The sequence below is a fragment of the Scomber scombrus genome, chromosome 23 (genome assembly GCF_963691925.1).
Source record: "Scomber scombrus chromosome 23, fScoSco1.1, whole genome shotgun sequence".
Classification (NCBI taxonomy): domain Eukaryota; kingdom Metazoa; phylum Chordata; class Actinopteri; order Scombriformes; family Scombridae; genus Scomber; species Scomber scombrus.
The window spans coordinates 6864936-6881275 of record NC_084992.1 but is presented as its reverse complement, the minus strand read 5'-3'; the positions used below and the strand labels follow the sequence as shown (position 1 = coordinate 6881275).

At 40.3% G+C, this 16340-nt stretch overlaps 1 protein-coding gene across 1 annotated transcript in view; it reads right to left on the bottom strand.

Moving 5' to 3' along the window:
• LOC134005916 (dachshund homolog 2-like) overlaps positions 1-10977 on the bottom strand; it is a 109665-nt gene extending 98688 nt beyond the window's left edge. The window contains exon 1 of the mRNA XM_062444952.1: positions 10255-10977. Within this exon, the coding sequence (XP_062300936.1) occupies positions 10255-10910 (656 nt within the window). The 5' untranslated portion in view covers positions 10911-10977. The remainder of the gene's footprint in view (positions 1-10254) is intronic.
• Between the last annotated feature and the right edge of the window lie 5363 nt (positions 10978-16340).

Sequence of the window (16340 nt, the reverse complement as noted above, 5' to 3'; positions counted from 1 at the left end):
AAGTTGTAACATCCGAAAGCACAAAAACAACGATATATCCCCTTTAAAAAGCAGAGTATATGTGATAACAGAGAGCATGTTAGTGGACGTGACAAATGTTTAACCAGCTGAGTAACCAGATGTTGGCTGTGATGCTCCTAAAAACAAAAGATTTAAGGGAGATTTTTACAAAAAAATGACCCGAAAATGCTTGTGAGGACATTTGTCGTTCACGATTTAGCCGGCAAAGTGTTGACGTGGTGTCTATCCGTCTTTCAAATCACACCTCATCCCTCTCTCCCTCTTTCTCTCTCTTTACATCACAGTCATTGTCTCTCTCTCTCTTCTCTCTCGTCTCTCTCTTCAGTTGAGCCAAAAGCCAAAAGTTGGAGACTGAAACAGCCTTTGTGAAACATTATCTATTTCCCAAGACAGACACACACACACACACGTTGACCTGCCTCTCCCCTCTCGCTGTTTTGTTCAGTCCACACCCACACACACACACACACACACACACACAGAGGGAGAGGATCAGTTCTTTTCCGTGGTGACAGAGGGTCATATTTCTTGCTTTGATCTTCACCTCTCTCTCTCTCTCTTTCTCTCTATGTGTGTGATCCTTCACTCTCCTCTATCCAGAAAACAGAGAGAGAGAGAGAGAGAGAGAGAGCGAGAGAGAGAGAGAGAGAGAGAGCATCTTTCCTCTATGTCTCTCGCCCAGGCTGGCTGGCAAGTGAAGCATGAAACCTCCTCTTCTGCCCCTGAGACGCACACACACAAACACACACACACACACACACACACAAGTCCACTGCCACCAAGTTGCCTGGATAGAAAATGTAATAAAGATGATACTGTATACAGTTTCATGATGGAAATAACACCGCTCACGTTACATTAAACATGTTTGGAATAACATCCACCGTGAGCTGTGTGCTGTTATTGAAAAATAACAGAGGCCTCCCGAGTGCGTTATTGCCCCCCGACATTATAACGGAGGAGATTACTCAAGATGACACCGACAAGTAGCTTACAGGTTGTAGCTTACGAAAAAGCAGAAACCGAGTTTTTAAATAAAAATATCTGTTCTCGATACTGAGGTAAATATTTATAGAGTGTATGTGAGCATCCGATTATATGATAAACAGAAAAGGTGTTATATTGATACAAGTTTATACCCACTAAGCTTAACGTAAACACAACTAGAGCCACAATTAATGTTCATTTGTGCAACGTGTGGCTTCACTATGTGTAGTTTTATTGTGTTTATATTGTTATTAACTTCCTTTTTTTAATCTTTCAATTCATTGTAATTCTAGTTTTGAAACATGCTTGATTAATAAAGTTTACTTACTTACTATTTTCATTACTGATTAGTTGTTTGGTCCATAAAATGTAAGAAAATGGTGAAAAATCTTGAAAACCACTTCCCAAAGTCTGAGATGACAACCTCAAATATCTTATTTTATTTGCATATCTTGTTTTAACAGACCATAATCCAAAAATATATTCAGTTTATTGTCATAAAAGAATAAAGAAACCAGAAAATATTCACATCTTTTATGACCCTTCTTCTTCCTCTTTGGTGAGTAAACAGGAAAATAGTTGCAGCTGCCCGACTATTAGTCATTTAATCTGATAATATTTGAGTCAAATTGTTTCCATTTAGTCAAAGATTTCTTGTAAATGTTAAGTCGACTATGCATTTTTTCCCACTGAAGTCAGTAAGTCATAATGGACGAGCTCCAGTAGTGATTACTCTGCTCGGCCGACTCGCCTCCTTACCTGCCAATAGTGAGCTTGTTGTCATGGTAACTAAAGCGCTGTAAAAGAGCCTCTGACAGGTGAGTTGTGGGAAATGACGAGATGAATCTTATTGTTTTAACAACATACTTTTATGAGGCTGGGTCAAGTCTGGGTGATATATCAATATTATATCGATATCGTGATATGAGACTATATATCGTCTTAGATTCTATATTAGTAATATCGTGATACGGTATAAGTGTTGTCTTTTCCTGGTTTTCCTGAACATACCACATTACTGATGATTATTTATCAGAAATCTCCATCAGCAATGAAAACTATCCTTTGGGCTAATTCTGGTATATTTTCAGTATTGTAGTATGTTTATTAATATTCACAATATTATCGCAATATCGATATCGAGGTATTTGGTCAAAAATATTATGATATTTGATTTTGTTCATATCACCGAACCCAAGCAGGATTAGGCTATTCATCTGTTTTTTCTACACTAGTTTAACAGTTTATATCTTTATTTTACATCCCTTAAAATCCAGAGGGCCCGTGAAGTTTTGGTGACCCTTAAAATGGGAACCAGTGCTCTACATGATGGATTATTCCCGTGTGACATCATCAAACAATGGGGGGGGGGGGGGGCATTAGAGGACTTCCAGAAATGTTAAAAGCATGTTTTGAAAACATATTGTTTCATCAATGATCAATAATAAAGTGTGTTTAAAGAGTGTGAGTATGTGGCTGTTAACACGTCTGAGTAGCCGACAAACACACACACACACACACACACACATACACACACACACACACACACACACACACACACACACTGCAACACAGTGACCTCAGCTCCCCGCCGGCCAACGCTTTAACCTTTATCAATTAACCAACAGCACAAAGCGGAGCTGAAACCAGACACACACACACACACACACGATAACCTGAAAAACACACGCTAACAGAAACAACACACACAAATATCAGCAAGATCCAAATGACAAGAGCAACACACAAACACACACACACACACACACACACTAAAAGAGGCGCATGCAGGCGAATATGAACACTGACACACACACACTTTACACAAACACACACACACACACACAGATGTAACCCGACCCAGTGTGACAACTGATAGCTCTGTTTGTGCTTGCTAGACATTCACACACACACACTCTCACACACACACACACACACACGAGAGAGAGAGAGAGACATACCTCAGCCAGAAGGCAAAACAACTGACCGAGTGTGTGTTTTACAAACCACTGTGCTCCATTAAAAGAACTTAATGCTCCATGTAAAAGAATGAAAAACACCAAATTGATGAAAGGAGTTCATGCTGTGTGTGTGTGTGTGTATGTGTGTGTGTGTGTGTGTGTGTGTGTGTGTGTGTGTGTGTGTGTGTGTATATAGCTGCTGCAATGCTTCACCAAACCAAAACGACTTCGCTCCCCCTGTGTTGCAGACAATACGACCTCCATCATCAGTACGTGTGTGTATGTGTGCGTTTTGCTTTTTTCCTCCTGCATGTCAGTGTGTGTGTGTGTGTGTGTGTGTGTGTGTGTGTGTGTGTGTGTGTGTGTGTGTGTGTGGGCTCTAACAGCCTGTCGTGATAAGGACAGCCCAGAATAACACTCCGACATCAGCAACCCTCCCTCCTGTCACTCACTATCGATTCTCCCTCTCTCACACACACACACACACACACACATACACACACACACACACAAACAAGAAGGTGACAAGGAAGGCAGAGCACACTCAACTCTCTCCAGCTCAGTGTTTGATACAAATCATATAAATTAAAACAGAAGATGACAATTAATGCTTCAACAATTAGTCGATTAATTGGCTAATTACCATCTATTACAACGATCGCCAACTATTCTGATAATTGATTAATCATTTGGAGCCCAGATTTGATGGTCGAAGCCTCTTAAATGTTAATATTTGTGTGTTTTTTCAAAAAGCTACAGTTAATTTGCATGGGTTGGTTCAGTTTCTTTTCACATAGGTAGAGAAAAAAACCAGGCGCACCCAAACGCATCATGACTAACCACATGGGAACGTTCACTCTGCTCAGATCTTCCCAAATATTTAAAAATGCAACGTACATCATCACACTTGTAAATTGTTGCTCAAAGTCGGGGGTGTCAAACATACGGCACGGGGGCCAGACCCGGGACACTAAGGGGGTCAAATCCGGCCCACTGGAAAAATAACTCTACTAAGTGTGAAAAGTTTTTCGATAAGATGCACCACAAGTCTCGCTTATTTTCACTCGCCACAATCAAGACTTCTGATCTTCTAACTTGAGATAATTGACCTGCGACGTGATTCAGATGTGAAGGACAAACTTGCCTCGGTGTGTTTGGACACATTTTATCAGTATCTCTTACCAGGGTGACCCGAGATGGATTTAATTACATATTATATAGTATTTATAGGTTATTATGTAATGGTTTTACTGGTTCAGACTTCATCAAACTGGGCTGTATGGGGCCTCTGCTCTGACTGAAGCTCACCTGACTACTGGAGCCGCTCAGCTCAAACTTGCAGCCTCGTCGTAGTCGGGTCAGATCGAGGTCAACATCACATTCCCAGCCGCAGACGAACCACCGTGAACCGGACCGGCATACGAATTCCAGTGAAATAACATAAAAAGTACTAATAATAATAATAATGATAATATTTTTTAAAAAGGGTTAGGGACAGCTCAGATAAAATAAATGAAAGTAAAACGTGAGAAAGTGAATAGAGAAAAGCTCTGGGGATAAGAAGATGTTTAAAGAGAGAGATTTAAAGGATTTGAACACTGACGCAGCCGCGCAGATTAAACATGTAGAAGAAGAAATGAACAGGAGGATGCAAATGCAAAGTCTGTGAAATCACAACAAAATACTTTTCATCCTTTTTTCTCTCTCTTCACTTCTTCCCCTGTCTCATTTTCTCGTCTTCTCCCTACTCTGCCATTTTTTTTTTAACTCTGTGCTACTCTTCCTCTTCTCCCTCACTCCCCCCTTTTTTCTAGCTCCTATCTCCTCTTGTATCTTCTCCTCTGCCTCCATCTTTCCTCTCTTTTTTTCTCTCTCTCTCCACTATCCTTTCCTCCTACTCCTCCTCCTCTCTTCTGGTATCCCACCCACAGTGAGCGTGGGAGTCGCTTAATATTAGAGCATTATTCACAAATACAGTTAATAGTGTGTGTGTGTGTGTGTGTGCGCATGCGTGTGTGTGTGTGTGTGTGTGTGTGTGTGTGTGTGTGTGCGTGCATGAGTGTGTATTTGGACTGGCGAGTGTTTACAAGAAGCAGATTTGCAACGATAAATCATTCTTAAGCCCCGGATACAATTAAAGGATCATTCCGCCATATTTTACTTTACTGTACGCATGACATGTAGTAATTAAACGGTTTAAATGGGCATTAAAAGGTGAATTCTGTGTATTTTAACATCAGACAAGTAAGTTAAAGTCTCCCCTGTATGAATTATGATCATATTCATATCTGTTGTTCAGTAGTGCTAAACACTCAGTAGAAACGCAGGAAGTAGTCTGACCTTTATTTAGCGAGCCAGAGAGACTTTACAGCAGATTTGGGAGTTTATGTCCCATAAAGCTAAACTGAGTTTTGCCGATTTGAAACTCTAACCATGACGTTCCTCAACTTTAACAGACTAAAGGCCGATTTCCCGGACAGGGATTAACTGTAGTCCAAGACTACAGTGGTTTCTCAATGGATGTTTCCACAGAATCTTGTTTTTAACCTAGGACTAGTCTTATTTCTGTGTTTAAGATGCCAAATCATAACCAGATCTTTACCACAGACCCAGTTTATGCCTCTCATTTGGGTCTCAGAAGTAACAGGTATCAGTTTCCATATCAAGATCTCTTAAAGAAGCACCTACAGATGCTCTAAAGGTAGGAATCTTCTACCTAGGGCTGCAACTAACAACTAATCTGACTAATCTGTACATTATTATCATGAATTGTGAAAAAAAAAAGCCATTCAAAAGTTCTTACAGGCTTCTGTGGTGTCGTCAATTTGCTAAATCTGTTCGACAAATGATCCAAAAACCTCAAGATTTTCAAAGATCCTTTTATAGACCGGTCTAGTCAAAAGGTTTGGACACACTTTCTCAATCAGGAGAGTGTGAAGTGAGTCCATACTTCTGAGTATAATGGAGGTTTAATGGAGGAAAAACAGCAGATCCTCATGTGTAAGATATTGGAACCATCACATTTTTGGCATGTTTGCTTAAAAAATAACAGAAATGATGAGTGGATTATCCAAAATGCTGCAGATTCATTGATTAGTTGCTGGAGAAAACTATTCAACTAATGATGCAGCTCTACTTTCAACCACCTGGATGCAAAAATATGCCGTCCACTGCAAGGTAACAAGGATCTTTAACCAGTTTCCCCGAGCAGAAGGTGTTTCCAATCAAGGTGGAGGTCAAATAAATCTCTTATTATTCACCAAACTGAATATATTTTCATCCAAAATGGTTAGAGGACTGCCTTGAAATGACTTTCTGGGTTTGTCAAAACATCGCCGGCTAACTATCTCTCAAATAAAATACATGAGACACAAATAAACTGGGAGGTATTTTAGACATGATTTAAACAGAGTTTTTTGCAGAATGATCCAATATCAACATCGTGTCTGTTGGTAAGTTTGTATGTCAATAAGCACCATGTCAAATTTGGAGAGAAATCCAAGAGACCGCACACCAAAAAAACAGACAGAGAGAAAGATACTGTTCATCCAGAGTAAACAAACATCAGGAATATTTTATGATAGTGAGAAATAAAAAGAGCGAACAGCCAATAAATCAAGAGGAAAACATCCAACATGCAACCTTACATGAGGAACTCCAACAGAAAGCAGCATTTCCTTTTATCAGTTTATTTACTCCTGCCATGAGGACATATTTCATCCAAAAAGAAGGACAATACACTGAGGTAGACGTTTAAAATGTCGTCAAGTTCTTGTTTATTTCCGTAGCAGGAAAGTCGTGTTCGCAGTTCAACGAAACCAAAGACGAAACACACAGAGTCTCTTCACGAAAAACTAGATTTGTACACCATGAGGTTATTTTAAAGCCTTCAGCACACACACACACACACACACACACACACACACACACACACACACACACACATACACAAGCGTTGATATCATCTCCTTTTAAAAACACACAAATATTTCCATTTTCCAACTTTAGCAGCACGTGTGGGAAGTTTGTTTCACTTTGGACGATAAACAACTGACTTTTTTGTGTGTTTTTTTTTTAAATATCTCGGGGAAATGGCGAAATGGAAAACAACATAACGATGATGAGGAGTCTAAAATTAAGAGGCAAAACAAAAACATGAGTTCACACGTGTGGTAATGTTGACCCAAACCGGCGCCGGAGTTACAAGTGGATGTAAGTGGTCGCTGACTTTTATATACACACACACACACACACAAAGAGAGAAACACAAACACACACACACACACACACACACACATGGTTACCGAGAAGACGAAGTATGCAGAAGCCCAGTGGGAGTTTTCTTTCTCTTTTTTTTGTGCTTTTAATTTTTCCTTTCTTTTCCCAGAGACTAACATCATGAGAGCGAGCGAGCATTAGTAGAGAGTGAGAGAGAGAGAGAGGCATTAGAGGAATGTCAATATGATTGGAGAGAGGGGAGTGTGTGTGTTCGCTGTGCGTTCAACAACAATAGCTCTCCAGCCGTGTTGTTCCATGTGCATTCACATGATTCATTATTACCCCTGACATGTACCGCTGTGTGTGTGTGTGTGTGTCTGTGTGTGTCTGTGTGTGTTTGTGAGAAACAGAAAGTGAACGACACACACACACACACACACACACACACACACACAAAGAGAGTGATTGAGACGAAGAGACAGAGGAGAAGAGGTGAAAGACGGGGATAAAGAAGAAGAGACAATTAGCCAGAGACAGAAATACACCATTGATGTAATGTGTGTTTGTGTGTGTGTGTGTGTTTAAATAGGGAGGGGGTGAGAGACAGAGGGGTGAGATTAGGAGGCAGAAAGTGAGAGCAAGTGATAAAAAGAGTCAAAAATAGCAAAAGACGAAATGAGAAAGTGATACAGGAGCAGAAAGAGAAAGAGACAAAAGGAGGGGCGCGAAAACGACACAAACGCTCTTCAAAAAGAAAGAAGGAGAGGAACGAAAATGGAGAAACTTAATAAAAAGTGAAGGCTCTGTCTGTGTGTGTGTGTGTGTGTGTGTGTGTGGTCACTCTCCGACAATCCAGCGACTCCACAGCAACACAATACACTGTTAATAATTAGCTGACACTGAACAACCGCCACCTAAAACTATCACTTTCATCCTCGAGAGAGAAAGAGAGAGAGAGAGAGAGAGAGAGAGAGAGAGAGAGAGAGAGAGAGAGAGAGAGAGACAGAGAGAGACTTTTTCCTATCTTTTTTTCCTCCCCTCACTGCAGCCCTGACGAGAAACTCCAGCAGCACTTTGCAGGGAGGCTCTAGAAATAAGCTGAAGCGCTCCCATGAAGCTAAACCTCCTCCTCCTCCTCATCTTCATCTTCCTCCTCTCTGGTTTGTTGATGTTGTTTTTACAGCCTTAAAAAAAACAACAAATGCTCGTAAAGCGGCTCGTTTTTTAAAGATTTGTATCAAATATTAGTAACAGAAGTATTATAATGCAACTCATCTGTTACATGTTGTTTTTAATATCAGTGGATCTCGAGGTTTTTATGACTTTAGCCGTCTGGAAACGAGGGATTCAGTGACGGTGAGATAAAAGTGGAAGATGTCTTGAAACAAATTGAGCTAAAATTACCTTTTCTTATCACAAAAAAGGAGCCAAAGTAAACAAATTCACTCTGATTTGAAGTCAAATCAGACCAGTTTCTTTCTATTTGAGACAGCTGCTGCTTTATTTTAACCTAAATCAAGTTGCAATCAGAGTTAGGAACAATGCAAAGACTTTTCCACCAATAAATGAATCTTCTGAAATCTCAAAACGTTCATTTTGTGCAAAAAAGAAAACATCTTCATCTTTCTCTGCAAATTAAACTCGCTCTTTGCGTTTCAGCTTCAGCGCTGTCACATCTGCGAAAAAAGAAACTTTAATCTGCAGCATTTAGGAAATTAGAGGCGTTTTTAATCCAAACTGTGTCAGGAAACGTGAGGCGTTTACTGTCGTGCATCACGATCATTGAATTTAACATTTAGGTGCACAATAAAAAAAAAAGTAGGTTTCTTTTCATCTTTATGTCTTAAGAGTTTCCTGTCGTCTCTCATTTTGGGTCAGTTTGTGTTTTTAACGTGTTTACAGATGCACCTCGCCTTCCTTGCAAAATGGTGGAGGACTCACAGGACGCTGCTTTGGTGTTTTTATTTAAAAATGAAGGTTGAAGAAGGAGGTTTTAATAGGAACGGTGAACAAGCAGGTGACAGGTAGAGGTACAGCAGGTCTGCACACACACACATTAACACACACACACACACACACACACTGGCTGGTGAGATATAAAGTAATGGATTATGTGTATGAGAAGCTTTTCCATCACTTAAATCAACACATGACACACAAAGCAACGCAGGTTTGTTTGCTTGCTTTGCGTTTGTTTGCTTTCTCTGTTTCTCTGTTGTTTTTATTTTATTTTTGCCAAAACACCAAACTAATATTTCATTTAGCAGCACAAACACACATCAGGCTCGGCTGTCCAATCGAGTATAAACAACATAAGTGAAAAAGAAAAAAAGACCGATAACAAAACGGAGGCGAATCGAGACAAATAAAGTCGGTGAGCCTGTAGTAAATATTTACACGGATATCATACAAATAACCAGAAAACTGTCATTTTCTAAAAAGAGCTATTACAGGAATATCACAGTGATGCAGGCAGAGATTAACTACCAGACACACACACACACACACACACTAACTTCCACTGTAAAATATCACTCACAAGACAAATATTATAGTCTTTAACTCCTATTATATACAAAACGTATCTTATAGGAGTGTTTGGCTGAGCTGAGACTCATTATTATTACTAAATTATGACCAAAATATAGTAGAAAAGTCAATAAATCACCAAATATTAATAATGCCTCTTCATCATCACAGCTATACTTGGAAGTATCTGCTGTTACATGTCAGAAAATGTGCCTTAAAACAAGACACATTGCCTCTAAAACACAAAAAATGAGAGTAACACAGATAGTGCAAGTTGTTACTGAGTGTCCCATCTGAACATACATTTCAAGATTATTAAAGTTGTAGCCACAGATTGACTTTAAATGTCAGGGTAAAAGTCTGGAAACGACATAAAGCCTCTAATATTATAGAAATGTGGAGAGGGGAAAAAGTCACTTTTATTCCCACAAACACACCCAGAAGTTGGTGAGGAAATGACTCATATCAAGACTTTAAGAAGAAATCTTAAATACTAAAAAAGAAAAGAAAAAAAGAAGTGATTAAATCATTCACAGACCTGGCGCTGGTGCAGTCCTGGTACAGCGTCTCGAAGTCCTTCCTGGAGATGAGCTTGCAGCGGTTCACGCCGGGCTGGATGGCGCCGAGCCCCCGCAGGACGCGCACCTGCTCCACGGTGCACACCACCGGCGAGATGTCCAACCTCTTCAGCTTGGTGTAGACTGTGTGCAGCCCTCCCACCAGGTGCTTCAGGAAGAGATCAAACACCTGAGGCAGGCAGATCAGCTCCTGGCCGTCCACGCTGAAGCTGGCCACCTTCACTCCGTGCACCTCCACCAGCTTGCACTCGCTGCACAGACCCGGGTTAGAAGTGGTCTGCGCCAAGCCGGGAGAACCGGGGGTCAAGCCGGCTGTGGTAAGAGAGCCGAGCCCGCCGAGAGGACCCAAAGCTCCAGCACCACCTCCGTTGCCCAAGCCGGCAAGTGAGCCTCCTGGTCCGGGCAGGAAGGCGCTGAGCATGCTGCTGGTGAGCCGAGGAGACGGAGACAGAGAGTGCGAGTGGGAGTGGGAGTTGGAGTTGGTGTGCGCCGGGCTGGAGGTGCCGGTGGAAGCGACGGAGGAGAGGAGCGAGTCCGGTGCGGAGCGATAGAGCGTGGCCGCAGTAGGGGCGCCTGAGCCCGGCGAGAGGAGCGGGGGAGAGCCGGGGAGTGACATGGAGATGGTGGTAGTGGTGGTGGTAGTGGCGCTTGGAAGAAGTGGAGAGTGGTGAAAGCGCACACACACTCTCTCCTTCTATCTCTCCCGTTCACACACTCACACACTCACACACACTTTCCTCAATCTTCTTCCCAGTTGGGAAAACACTTGTGCCCCTTTTTCTCCTTTAATTTTCCTCCTCTGACTTTTTTCCAATATGTCTTTTTTTCTGCGTCTTCTCTTTCCCTCCTCACTCTTCCTCTTCTTCTGTCTATCCAGATTAAGCTCTCACTCTTGTTTTCCGTGCGTGGAAAGCGGACTGTCCGGTCTGTGCGTAAAAGCTACTGGATCGGACTCCAGGTCAGCCCCCCAATCATAAACCCCGCCTCCTTCGTACGTGACAGACAGCTGTGTGAACCAATCAGAGAAGACCCCCTGCATGATTGAGGATGTGATTGGTGGATGGAGAGTGGGAGGACTTTATCACACCCCCATTGACAGTGTGTGTGTGTGTGTGTGTGTGTGTGTGTGTGTGTGTGTGTGTGTGTGTGTGTGTGTGTGTGTGTGTGTGTGTGTGTGTGTGTGTGTGTGTGTGTGTGTGTGTGTGTGTGTGTGGAGGCTATCGGTCAGATCTCCAGTTTTGCTGTTTCATAAACTTTCTCACGAGCTGCTTGATTCGCCTAAATGGGAAGTTTTTATTTTCCTTCATCCTCACTTTTTTTCCGGCAATCCCCTTTACTCCGTGCGCGCGCATATGTGTGTGTGCGTGTTTGTGTGTGTGTGTGTATATATATATGTGTGTGTCCAGTAATGGCTCACATGCGAGCTCTGGTGGCGAGAGAGGGACGCATGCTCTTCACACATACTGACCGCTGATCAGTAAACAAGTGGTCATTAAAACAAACAAAAGAAGAAGAAGAAAGAGAGGAAATGGATGGATGAGGGAAGGAAATAAGTAAGGATAGAGGAGGAGGAAAAATTAAATGACATAAGGAGATAATTTATATCACAAAAGGAGAAGAAGAAGAAAAAGGAAGGGATTAAAAGAGAAAAGAGTAGAAAAGCATAAGAAGAGAGATCATGTAGCACCAAAGAGAATTAATTACTAGTGTGTGTGTGTGTGTGTGTGTGTGTGTGTGTGTGTGTGTGTGTGTGTGTGTGTGTGTGTGTGTGTGTGTGTGTGTGTGTGTGTGTGTGTGTGTGTGTAAGTAGTGAAATGGGATTGAGTGGTGTGGATTACAAACAGATGAGGTTTTATAATCCTGTGTAATCTCATTACAGCGGTTGGGGGGCTGACTGACTGAATGAAAGAGAAAGTTGGTTTCGACTCACTTTAATATTCAAGTTAGCATTAAACGCCCCTCCCTCACAATCGTGTCTAATTCACTTACGCTTCAATGTAAAGGGTTAAAATCGCTTTGCACAATGTTTCAAGTCTGATGGTAAAATGCACATATTTAACTGTAATCCTCTTATTCATAGATCGCCACTGTAAGTGATGGGGGACAAAATCTACAGTCCTAGTTCTAAGAAAACATTCATTTAAAAGTTTATCTGAAATGAGGCAACGGAAGTCAAGTCGATATCCTCCGAAATTACACCGTTTTTTTAGTGTAAAACTTCCTCTTTTTGTTTCCCTGTTGAGCTACATTGGAAATATGGGCATCGGTCACAAAAAGAGGAAGTTTTGACCCAATAAGACTTTTGTAAGATGTGTAATTTTGATGGCTGAAGACATCATTTGAACTTCAGATAAATTTATGTGTACATTTGTGCAATGGCAGAGGGTTCAAAATACATAATTACTCCACAAAGTATCAGTTTTCTATGTAGAATCCATAATCCACACATTTATTAAAGCAGATGTGTTGCACTTTTTAGATTTTCTGTTATTTTTATGCTGTTAAAATGTTGAATATTGGTGCCAAACGTAGTCAAAGTTGCAAAACTTGAGATGGACTTATGTAGAAATCCTCCCTGCAAGTCAAAATCTAGGGTTTCAACTTTACCTGAAAGGTTCGTTTGTGACATTTTATTCTACTTTAAATCAGATTCAAGTCAAAGCTCCAGCAGCACTTAACAGAGCAACATGTTTCAGCTAGTGGCCTTCACCCTGACCCCGTGATGAAGGCCATTAGCCGAAACGTGTTGGCATGTTAATAAAGTTCTCATTTACTACAAGTGTTCCTGGACCTCCATCCACTTTAACCTCTGATTGTCCTGTAACCTCGGTTGCTAAGGTTGTCGCTAAGGTTCTTCCATGTGTTGTTGGCATTGTCCACGTCTATATTTGAGGACCTTGAAGAAACAGGAGCTAAAACGGCTTGTTTGAGACAGAGGCTGAACTGAGCGACTCCTTAAAGAGACACTATAAGATAAATAAGGAGGTTTTTTTTACCCTTAATAACACAAAGATATTCCAGTATAGCCCAAGAATGTAAATTTAGACAGCATATGTTCCCTTTAAAGGCTGCAAAACTTGGTTCAAGCGAACATATTGCTGTCTTTTAAGGAGCTGCAAGGATTAAAGATTAAAAATGTATCTGCTACTATTATGATTTTGATGGTTTTAGTCTTTTTAGGCAAAGCATTTGCTGTTTGCAGCCTCTCAAACGTGAAGATTTGAGGCCTTTCTGTGTCATACATGTAACTAAACTGAATATCTTTGGATAAATGAGGTAGAACAAGATGTCACCATTAGATTTATGACATTTTATCACTATTTTCTGGCGTTTTATAGACAAACTATTGGAGAATTTGTGTCATTATTTGTGTCCTACCTTTCTACTCAATGATAAGAGCATCTTTCTTTGCTGGAGAGGAGACAGGTGAAGGAGAAAGGAGGTCAAGGAGATGTGAGAAGGTGAAACAAAGAAGGTGGCAAAAAGAAAAAGGTGGGACAAAGAGTTGAAAGAAAGATTTGGAAAAAGGATTAAGAGATGGAGGGAGGAGAGTCCGCGAAAGACACGAGGGCAATAATTTGTCTCTCAGGGCTAATAATGATCAAACTGAACCTGGACTCGGAGAGAAAGACGAAGGGGGAGACAGAGAGCGATGAGGTCTTAGTGGAGGTGAATATCTCTCAGCGGGGTTATAATGACCGATATGAACTTGGGAGTTGGACTTTGGGATGCGAGAGCGAGAAAAAGAGGAAGAGGAGCAAACCGAGAGAAAGATGAATCGGATATGTGAATAAGTAGTAAAAAGGACAGAGGGTGGAGATTTTTAAAAAAAAGAAGAAAAAAAAAAGAAGAAGAGCGAGGGAAGAGGTGACAAGAGAGGGAGTGGATAAAAGTGGAAAAACTTGTCTGTAAAATGCTCTTCATCCCCCGGAGAGGAAGAGTCTGATGTTCAACACAAAATGCCATTTTGCTTCTTTCTTCTTTTTTTTAAAAAACCTTTTAAATAACTTGATCTGTCGCATGTCCGAGGTTTTTGTGTCCGTACTGTTTTTCTCTTTGAGGTAAAAGAACGAATAGAAACTTATCAGCATGATTCAACTTAGTTTCATGCATCAATATTTGTCTAGAAATGTTCGTTTTGATGGACGGTGGAAACCTACTGACTGATTCACATATGTTTGAAAGCATCCATAGAACAGTTTTAAGGTTTACCATTGGGACACTGTTGAAGCTACCTCAAAACGTCTAATGTGAGACAAAAATAATGATGGATAGAAAGAAAAAAAGTACTCAGGAAGTCACTCAAAACTAAAAACTCAGCACAGACTGTACTGTAGGTGCTTTTCCATCATCATACTACATCGATGATTACTGACTGCAAAGGTGTAGATTTAGTTGTAGCTTTGATAGGGAAGGGTATTTGCTCTCTTGCTCTCTTTCTCTCTTTCATAGGCACATACACACATATTCCCATTTTTTCATTTACCTACATTTTCACACTGAAATGCAATAACACGAAGTGCAATTTTAATGGTGACACTTTAACGACAGATGGAATACGGATTGTTGTCTTTGTGGTATTTTGTATTTATTTATTTATTGAGTTGATGCATTTATTGTGTTTTTTATGCTTGTAATGAACTGGATTAGCTCGTTGTATAGAGATGTATAATGACAATAAAGGCTTTCTATTCTATTCTTTCTGTAAAAAGCATGTTTACTGAATATGCATTTGCTGAATTTGCCTGAAACTGGACTTATGTGTCATGGCTTTTTCTCTGTCTTCCACATTTTATTTCATTGATAGACGACTTATAACTATAACTATAAATCTGAAGCCAAAACCAATATTTAAAAGTAAGACATCATAGACTGTCTCAATAAATGTCAGGTTTTCAAACTTCACCCGAGAGTCTGTCCTTCATTCAGTTTGTAGATTAAGGCGACATAACTCAAGAGTTTTCATGCCAAACTCATCTTTAAATCACAAAATGTCTATTCGTTTTATTTGTCATTCAACTCCTGAATTTATCTTTCACTATGACGTTCGAGCCCACTTGACATTCACCAACAAATTGGTTGGACAAGCTGTGGCCAATACACCTTATAAATAATGTTCATGTCTTAATGATAAATATGTAATAATAAATCTGCTCTACAATCCAGCAACACCTTGATAATGGTAGAAACATGCTCTTATCTAAACCCAAATCTAAGCTCATGATTGATTGATTAATTGTATTCATGTGTAAAAAATAATGTAGTCTGAGCGCTTGTAGAGGAAATTATAATTGTAGCATGAGACCACTAAGTATGTAATCTCTAAGTATCACAAAAGTTTTTATGCTTGGGTGAAGTGGAAACGTTGGCACATTGATAAAAGCAAAAGTGAAAAAAGTGCAATGAAAACAGATTTAGTGACCACTTTTCCGCTTCACTGAAGAAATGAAAAATAGCGAGAAGAAAACATCAGATCTTTGTGGAGCGATGAGGGGACTGAAACATTCCTCAAATAAATACACTAAACTAACATAAATATCATATTTCCATCATGTTTTCGAGGTTATTTTTAACTTTGAGGTTTGACTGCAGCTCTAATAATGATGTGATCTCGTTGCGCCTGTTTATGAAATAGTTTAATGGAACCAACTGGAAAAAAATAGCACCAGCAGCTGTTTATCTCGATGAATAAACTCCAAATATTGACGAAACAGCAGTGAATGGAAACGCACATTAATTGGAATTTTCTTTGCAGATATTCTGGAAATTTAGTAAAAATGTTGTGGTATTTTGAATGAAAACCTATATAGTTATGGAGGTCTTAAGAAGCTCGCTTTATTACGTAATGTGTCGTCATCATCATCATCAACAGTGATGGACAGTGTGAAGCTGCGAGATACAAGATAAGAGTTAACTACAAGTTAGTAAATGTTAGCATGTTGACGTTAGCATTCAGGTTAAAGCATAGCAAAGGTGTTTTACTCTGTTCTTCTTATCATTTGGACAGGTGATAAGGTTAACGTGATACTGCTACAGCCAAAAACAA